Raw genomic sequence first — 8753 nt, 5'->3', positions numbered from 1 at the left:
GACGTTACGTGACATTGTTTACAAGCCGTTATATTGACGTCTTTGCGTGGCTGAAACACTGATTGAGCGATTACATGAGACAGAATACGGATTGTAAAGTTCTTTCTTTTAACTTACCTTCGGATGTTTAGTCATGTTTATTGTTTATGTGCTGAAACTGGTATTAATGTGGAGATGATCAATTCACGTGCGCTATGCGCTGCCGCGTCTGTTGAACTGAGGCGCTACAGCGCGATCTATCACTCCACATTAAACAGTGCCAAAACGGCATTTATTGTTTGAAATCTGAGACTTTGTTTCATATTAAAAGTACCAAAGCACAATGCTTATTGCAATATATTGGATGGGAATTGCCCTGTTGGAAATTATTGGAAATGTTCCGTCCATTAACTGAAAACAGGCTAGTATAATCGATTCTTGGGATTTAAGAATCGATATTGTTCCGTAAAAATGAGAATTGATTAATATCGAGATATCGATATTTTTTACCCAGCCCTATTTCTAAAGACAGTCAGTTCCCCTCAGAGATACATAGAGATAAACCCCCATCCCCAACTCTATCACGATTTGATATCTCAACCAACTTAAATCATCAAACATTTTAATAAATTTTCAACCAACTCGGGGTGCATCTTTACATTCCTAGCTGAGAGATACCTGCAACTCTAGTTGAAAGAGCTCAAAGACATATTTTTCGGTCGTAACTTCCAGAGAGAAATAGCACAGACACTGAACAAAGAAAAAATTAGCATGCATGTGTCTTGCACCTGTGTTCCTGTACTATATGAAATGGAGTGTACTTCGAAACACTATGCATTTGGTCTTATGCGTAAGTATACTTTGGGGTTAAGGTAGTTCACATATGACCAAGGGCGCCTTAATGGGTAGGAAGGTTAGGACGATTCCAAGGGACCTGATCATAAGGTACTTGTTCAGGGGGCCCAGGAACCATAGCAGTGCCCCTGCATATGACTACAATTTGCATGGGTAGAAATAGATTTTATTAAAAAGGCATTTACCAGCTCGGTCACATGAAAATTGGTCTTCAGGATGAGCTGTAAAGTTAAATAAAAAGAATGACTAAGAAGTAAAAATCATTAACGTTTGACTAGACAACTAATGAATTTGCCTTGATACCATCAAGTAGTTACCTGAGATGCCAGGAGGATCTACAATTGCTTTTGTTTCAGCAGAGTCAGGTGCACTAGTCTCCACCAGTGAAGAAGGCTGCTGTTCCCCAGAGAGCTGTGCGGGTGTTACTGTGGAGGGGCCGGAGATTGTAGTGGGAGGTCCTGGAGCAGCAATGGTTGCAGAAACTAAAACTGCAGGCAAACTAGAAGGTGGTGAAGAAGTAGCAACAGGACTAGACAGGTGAACCATTCCAGGGGTAGAGGCTGGTGGCGGCATATTAGACGTTGGTGTAGAAGTAGGGACTGGAGAAGGAGTGGGCACAGGTTCAGAAGAAGACACTTTTGGAGGAAGTGCAGATTGCTGAGATGCTATATGAGCAGCTGGAACAGTCACTGGAGCAGTGGGCTGGAGTACAGATACCGTTTTAGACGTAGCCGCACAAGAAGCTTTAGTTGTGGCAACATCCAGTGTCTTTCCGATCTGAGTGACAAGGGTTCGCTCTTTTTGATCATTGGCATTGCTTGAAGATATGCTAGGCGTGGTATGTTTGCTTACAACAGTCTGGACTTGACTGCTTTTGGCTAACATTGTTGTTGAAGACAGGGGACTTCTGCGGACAACAGCCGTTGGGCTACAGCAAGCAGGTGGAGAAGCCAATAGCTGCTGAAAGGGTGAGGACATGCCATAATGTACCGCCGACTGCCCAACAGGACTAGACTTCGGGCCACTAGCTTCAGAGACACTATCCTGTTTGAGAACTCCAGGGCTTGGCTGTTGAGGTGGCGGTACTACATTTACAGGGGAAGCCTGACTTGCAGGTACTTGAACTTGAAGCTGCCCAATGACAGTGCGGCTCTGCTGAGTAGCAGCTATGCTGACAGCAGGTGAGTTTGTCAGCATAGATGTTGACACTTGCGCAGAGGGTTGTGATGTAGTTGACACCGGGGAAGGAGTAAGCTGAATATTTGCAGAGACTATAGGACCAACCATAGTGACAGGTTGAGACATAACGTTAGCACCTGATGATACCGGCGTAGCTTGAAATATTGAATAAACAGATCCTGCAATGAACTGTGGACGCGTTTGGGTAGGATTTTGTTGACGAACATCAGGAGGTCTTATGTTTTTATTGGGAACTGCCAGTACCTTGGATACAATAGCAGGAGGAACCACAGAAGCTGTGTTGGTAGCAGAGCTAATGGGATTAGAAGTTACAAAGACCGTGATCTGATTTTGTGGCGTTGGCGCTGATGAGATAGGCCTTTGCAAGACAGTTTGAGATGCATTTGAGATGGGTATAAGATTGTGATTTGAACTTACTGAAGGGTTGGGTATTGAAGTGAGACTTAAGAGCACAGTTTGGTTTGAACTAACACTTGATACAGCACTGACAGACTGCAGGTTCGCACTGCTACTGGCTACAAGATTTGGACTTGATACTGAAGCAGGTTTAGGTTTCTGATCAGTTTCACATGTAGACAAAGAGGTGCCAATATTAGTGCTCTGTGAGACAACAGGATTGAATTGGTTCTCCTGAGCTGGTGGAGCATGAGGGCTCTCTTTCTGCACTGGTTCTCCACCCACTTGAGGAATATTTTGAGATTTCACTGACAAAGATGGGGTGCCTGTGTTGTCTAATAGCTGATTCAGAGATGTTGGAGCATCTCTAAATGCTGGTGATACAGCAGAGCCATGGTCATGTTGTGGTGTTGTCCGGGGTTGTTGTTTATCTTCAGCACGCTGTTCAACCAAATTGCTAAGCTCTTGCCGTTTGGGTTCCTGAGAAGGCACCCGAGGGCTTGCCATTTTAGGAGCAGACTGCTCTCTAAACTGAACTGCCTGATGCTGCTCTGCTTGCGTAGTCACTACCTGGCCATCTCTAATTGTATCGGCACTACCAGGTAGGGTTTGCAGAGAATTTAAACTCTGTTGTGATTCTCCAGGTCCTGCTGATGGCAAAGATGCAGAGGTAGTCGGGAGCACTGAGTTGGGGCTAACCATCATGTTCTGTGGACTAACCATCATTTGCTGCGGATGTGGAGGTGATGTCAATGACACTTTGGCACCCTTCTGTCTTCCTGGGCTTGGAGTGGCAGCTTTTCTATTTGAGGCAGGGCTGGATCGACGACTATTACTGGGACTAGCTCTTTTAGCTTGCCCAACACCGGTCGGTTTGTCTTGTTTTCCTCCGGAGCTTACCATGCCAACACCTGATGTATAAGACTGAGGGCCATTATTGTTGCCACTGGTATTATTGTTGACAGGAAGAGTTGATAGGTTGGGTGGAGCCTGGCCAATTGCTTTAAGTGTGGTTGGGTTAAGACCTTGCTGATCAAAACCTCGATTAAGATTTGGCTGCCTCGGTGGCAGAGGAATGTTAATTTTTGGAGGGAAAAGACCAGCGATAGAGGCATTCAGTCTTTCAGGGGACAGATTTATTTCAGAGGGTTCAGTACTAGGTGGACGGTTGGTTGGAGTTAAAGGGTGGTGATATGGCCGAGGACTGGCTCGGTTAGGGGTTTTAGGGCGGGAACTTTGGGAAGTTGCAGGAGCACTGGAAAAGTGAATATTATGTGAGCCAGCCATTGTTGCCACTTGCTGGGACTGCTGTTGGGGACTTGCTCCTGGCTGGTGGGGCACTGATAAAGGCACAGATTTCATTAAATGAGTATTAGGACCTTGATTGGGAATCATTGGTTGATTTCCATTTCCTGACTGTTGACCAATTTCAAGGGGTCCCCGGTCCTGCATGCTGTGGCTTCCAGGGGTTTCCTCTGGTGGTGTTGGTTGTCCAACCTCTGAATGGGGTGTCCTTCTTGCTGGTCCAGTCAGAGTTGGATTTACCATGAGTGGCATTCCTCTGGCTTTATCAGGAGAAGGTGGAACACCTCCATGCCCTTGAAGATCGATCATTACAGGCATGTTGCCCGGCTGTGATACAGGCATTCTCTGAGATGGATCGTTAGGGTTGACTAAACCCTTTTGCATGTGCCCACCTTGCTGTAATGTCATTCGATTTTTAGCTTCTTGTTGCATTTTAAGCATCATCATCATTTGTTGTTGTTGCTGCTGCTGTGCCTGTTGTTGTTGTTGTTGTTGCTGTTGTGGCTGTGACTGCAGTTGTTGTTGGAGGTGTTGTGGTGGTGGTTGTTGTTGTTGTTGTTGCATCTGCATTGACTGTTGTGAATGAATCTGGGTCTGGACATGATGGGGTCCTTGTGATGTTCCAGCTTGACCTTGAGGACCCTGCATACTCTGCATCTGTATTTGTTGCTGTTGCATTTGCTGCTGCTGGGTCTGTTGATGCTGTTGTTGCATCTGTTGCTGCTGCATTTGTTGCTGCTGCTGCTGCTGCATTTGCTGTATCTGTTGCTGCTGTTGTGGGGGCATAAACTGCATTGACATTTGCTGTAATACCCTTTGATCTCCAGACTGACCAGGCAGACCTAAAGATAAAATGGTAAGTAAATAAAAATACTCTAAGTAAACGTTATGTTAAAGTAATAAATGATCAATCAAAAGGCATTAAATTGTTTACCTGGTCTATTAGCGAATTCAGAAAGTTTAGAGCTAGAGTCAATGCCACCCCCTTGATCACCTCCCAACCCTTGCATCTCTACTTCCTCCATTCCATGAGGCAGTGAATCCAGACCACTAAGAAAGACACAAACTTTGTAGTTCTATTCAACAGTGCAACAGAGTCATTTACTCAGCTTCAGTGTAAAAAAATGAAAGAATAAAAAGCTCTTACCACAGACCGTCAGTAGACTGCTGTCCTTCCTCTACTTTTGGCTTCTTCTTACGAGGAGGTTTCTTCTTTTTAGGCTTGACCTGGTTAGCAGCAGCAACCGCACCTGTTCCTTGCTTCCCACCAGGACCAAACTGGCTGGCAGAAATATCACTGTGGAGAAGATTTACTAACAAGGGACTGGTTAGTGTCACATCCTTGTTTACCACAAATCCACCCGCTTGTCCACATGGGCCTCCCATTGGCATCTGACCAGCAAACTGAGGATTGAAGGACATGCCATGACCAGGAAAATGGCCATTGCCAACCTGCATATGTTGAGAATTTCCCAACATGGCCTGCTGTTGTTGCTGATTCTGCAGGTCTGGAACCATTTGTTGGCTGATATCAGCATTTCCACTACTATCTCCTAACTGGTGTTGATGCTGCTGACCAGCCTGTTGCTGCTGCAGCATCACCTGCTGTTGCTGTTGTGTTTGCTGAAGCTGTTGTTGTACTAAATGATGATTTCCTGGAAGTCGCATTTGAGGCCCATGCATCCCTAATGCTTGGTTGGGGTTGCCATTCATTGGAATTTGTTGAGACTGTTGTTGTACCATTTGCTGATGGGGTTGCTGTAGCTGTTGTTGTTGCATTTGTGCTTGTTGTGGCTGCTGGTGTTGCAGCTGTAGTTGTTGCTGTTGTAACTGCTGTTGCTGTAGTTGCTGTAATTGCTGCTGTTGTTGCAAATGAGCCATTTGTTGTTGCTGTTGCTGATGCTGTTGTTGAGTCATTTGTTGCTGACCCATCTGAGATTGAAACTGCGGCATATTACCCTGAATATTAGGTGAAGGACCCCTCATCATCTGGCCTTGCATTACACCAGGTTGACCTTTTGGGCCAAAGGCCTGCTTGTTACCCTGTATCTGACTAGCTACAATGTGTTCCATCATAGCATTTTGCTGCTGTTGTTGTTGCTGCTGCTGTTGTTGTTGTTGTTGCTGCTGCTGCTGCTGCTGTTGTTGTTGCTGCTGAAGCAATAAAGCCTGATGTCCCTGTCCTCCACCCAGCTGGTTTTGGTTCTGCATGATCCCTGGACCTTGTGGTGGCATCATTTGCTTGGGAGGGGTCATTCCTCGCTGCCCGGTATTCACTGGCCTGGACAAAACAGTCTGGCCCCCTGTTTGGCTTTGTACCATTTGACTTTGAGTGGAAGCTACAACCTGTGTTTGATGTTGTGATTGTAGTACACCCATCATTTGAGTCTGAAGACCTTGCTGAGGTTGTCCCATACTACCTCCTGAGGTGTTGCCTGGGGGTTGAGCTGGCATGCCACTGTGGTGAGTCATTGCAGCACCTTGAAGGGGATTTGACTGCATGTGATTTGGCGCTGGGACGGATGACTGGACGCCTATAATGAGATTTTCTTGTTTAGACTTGTTGAAACTTGGTATATAGAAAGTGGATAAAACGTCATATTAGAACAAAAGATTCAAAACAGTATTAAAACAATCCACACATCTTACCAGTGTTTGCCATGCTCTGACTATTTTGTATTTGAGGCGTACTACCTGCTCCAGTGGTAGTAACCTGTCCTTGTCCAAAGTTCTGATTAACAGGAGCATTTGGGAACCCCACTGGCATTCGTTTGGGCATACCTGCAAAATATATACATATTCAATTACAGGTAACCAAATTAATAACAATACAAAATCACTTCTACATTGAATATCTGAAAACATACCTCCCATTCCACCTTGGGGAACCTGTCCATGTTGTGGAATGCCCATAAAGCCGGGCTGAATGTTTCCTTGCTGGCCCATCACAGCTCTTCCTGGAGATCCAACACCTTGTGGGAAACCCTGGGGGGTTGTGGGACGTGGACCAAGCTGCCCCTGTCCCTGTCCCATCATTGGAGGTGTTCCAGGTGAGCCCTGTTGGAAAGGAGATGACGACGAACCAGGGGACTTGGCTGTGAGACTTCCTTGAGGGGCAGAGGAGGGAGGCAGAGGAGGAGGCGCTCTTGAGACAACTACACCTGGTGCTCCCTGAGGGACTTTGGGCTGAGGGGTTGCAAACGGGTTTGCCCCTGTCTGCTGCTGCTGTTGCTGCATCTGATGTTGTGCCATTGTATTGAAAACCTGTCCGGCCTGCTGGCTTCCAAATGGATATGGTGGTGGTGGATGATTGGGCGTCTGAACAGATGCCAAAGAGGGTTGACGCTGCCCCATTTGTGGCTGTGGTGGGGCTTTCCTCCAACCTGGTCCCATAGGACCCTGGACAGGTGGTGGTTGGAGAACACCAGAGGGCAACTGGTTCCAGCCAGGGGGTACAGGCATCTGGTTGGAGGGGTTGAAAGGACCACGTGCACCACCTAGTTGAGCCATCTGAACCTGCTGTTGTTGGTGCTGCTGCTGTTGTTGCTGAAGTTGCTGTAGGGCTGCTGGATTTAGCTGTCGATTTGCTTGCATGGCTTGCATGTGATGTCCCTGTGGGCCCAAGTTACCGAGTGGACCATGTCCCACTTGAGGATGTTGGAGTTGTTGTTGCTGTTGCTGTAAGGCCAGCCCTGAAAGCATGGGATCCATTGTGTCTGAAAAAAAGTGTGAACAGAAATGTGAAAACTTCTGAAGCATGAAATGAGAACTAAATCCCTGTTAATCAGATTAACACATGCTTTTAGTTTTTAACAGCAGATGGCACTGCATGCTTTAGAAACAGCCATACACTGCTTGCTTCCTATTCCTTACACACACTTAAACCTAAAATAATTCATAAAGTTCAAAAAGGTTAAAGCGAATTACAAGAGTGTTCACAGTGGGCTGTGTTTACATTAATCTTGTGTCATAAAAGGAATCTGAGCAAAGATGCAATTACATGACTCAGTCAAATGCACAAACGCTCTTCTTCATGAGCATTTGAGAAACATGCGAATCCTTGCTAAAGATGCATGATAATCGAACACTAGGGCTGTGACGGTCGCCGTCACACGTCATACTGCCACCGGCGGTAGTGCACGTGACGTCACGCACTCTATAACAAGCATAATACGAAGTTTTGTGTACAAGTGTAATAACAGTAATAACAGTAGCGGAACAGTGAACCGTGTCTACTCCGGACGCTACACCATCGTGTCGCAACAGGTTGAGTCTGTCTAGTGTCTACACAGGACATTTGAACTCTGTGTCAGTACCTCAGTTTACTGTCGGGGATTTGTCATGTCGTGTCGTGCCGCATCCAGTGTAGCATCACTGATTATAATGAGTTTTATAGTATTTTGTCGCGCCGAGCAGCTCGCGTCCTGTAGACAGGGTGTATTTAACTTTCTTATTTAGGCTACTTTCTTGTTTAACTCTATTATTTCTTTGATATTTATTTTAGTGTTTTGCAGGTTGCGTATTCACTGACTGAAGTGCTAAAATAAACACGAACTGACGAGTTAAATCGGTTGTGTTAGATGAGTGAGACAGTGCTGGGCTGCTCCAGGACAGTTTTGAAAACCATTTCAGAGACATGTTCTTAAATGTGACTCATATAAAATATATTACATGCATGCACAGATTTAAGGCAGCTTTAATCGCCTTTTTGGTAACTTCATGACTTAACTAACACAGCATTGCATGCACGTAGTTTATCTCGTGCTTTGATATGAAAGGATACAGGCTACAGCGCACGCCGGCACCTTTGTGCGTGCAATTGAAGAGAGCTCGCCTGACTCGCGCCTAGCACCGATTGTGAAGAGCAGCACGCGTCTGAAACGTCTCCCGCTCTCAGTCGTTCTGCGACTGAATAAATGCACTTCTTGTCAAGAGAAAAAGTGACAGAAGCAGGCAGTTGAGAGTGGGGTGGCCAACCCTAGCCTCGCCCCTGCGTTAATTGCGTTAAATATTTTTAA

At 45.8% G+C, this 8753-nt stretch overlaps 1 protein-coding gene across 9 annotated transcripts in view; it reads right to left on the bottom strand.

Moving 5' to 3' along the window:
• Window positions 1–8753, bottom strand: part of LOC107663200 (nuclear receptor coactivator 6-like) — a 29014-nt gene that overhangs the window by 8976 nt on the left and 11285 nt on the right. For 5 of the 9 annotated variants that reach the window (XM_016453370.1, XM_016453369.1, XM_016453375.1 and 2 more), the window contains 6 exons: window positions 6603–7451; window positions 6385–6516; window positions 4883–6269; window positions 4670–4785; window positions 1152–4577; window positions 1020–1055 (listed from right to left, as the gene is read on the bottom strand). In XM_016453370.1, the coding sequence (XP_016308856.1) occupies window positions 1020–1055; window positions 1152–4577; window positions 4670–4785; window positions 4883–6269; window positions 6385–6516; window positions 6603–7451 (5946 nt within the window). The remainder of the gene's footprint in view (window positions 1–1019; window positions 1056–1151; window positions 4578–4669; window positions 4786–4882; window positions 6270–6384; window positions 6517–6602; window positions 7452–8753) is intronic. The other 4 variants (XM_016453376.1, XM_016453373.1, XM_016453374.1 and 1 more) reach the window with 2 other exon arrangements.

Source organism: Sinocyclocheilus anshuiensis, unplaced genomic scaffold (genome assembly GCF_001515605.1).
Source record: "Sinocyclocheilus anshuiensis isolate Anshui unplaced genomic scaffold, SAMN03320099.WGS_v1.1 scaffold2253, whole genome shotgun sequence".
Classification (NCBI taxonomy): domain Eukaryota; kingdom Metazoa; phylum Chordata; class Actinopteri; order Cypriniformes; family Cyprinidae; genus Sinocyclocheilus; species Sinocyclocheilus anshuiensis.
This window is presented reverse-complemented; position numbering and strand designations above follow the sequence as displayed.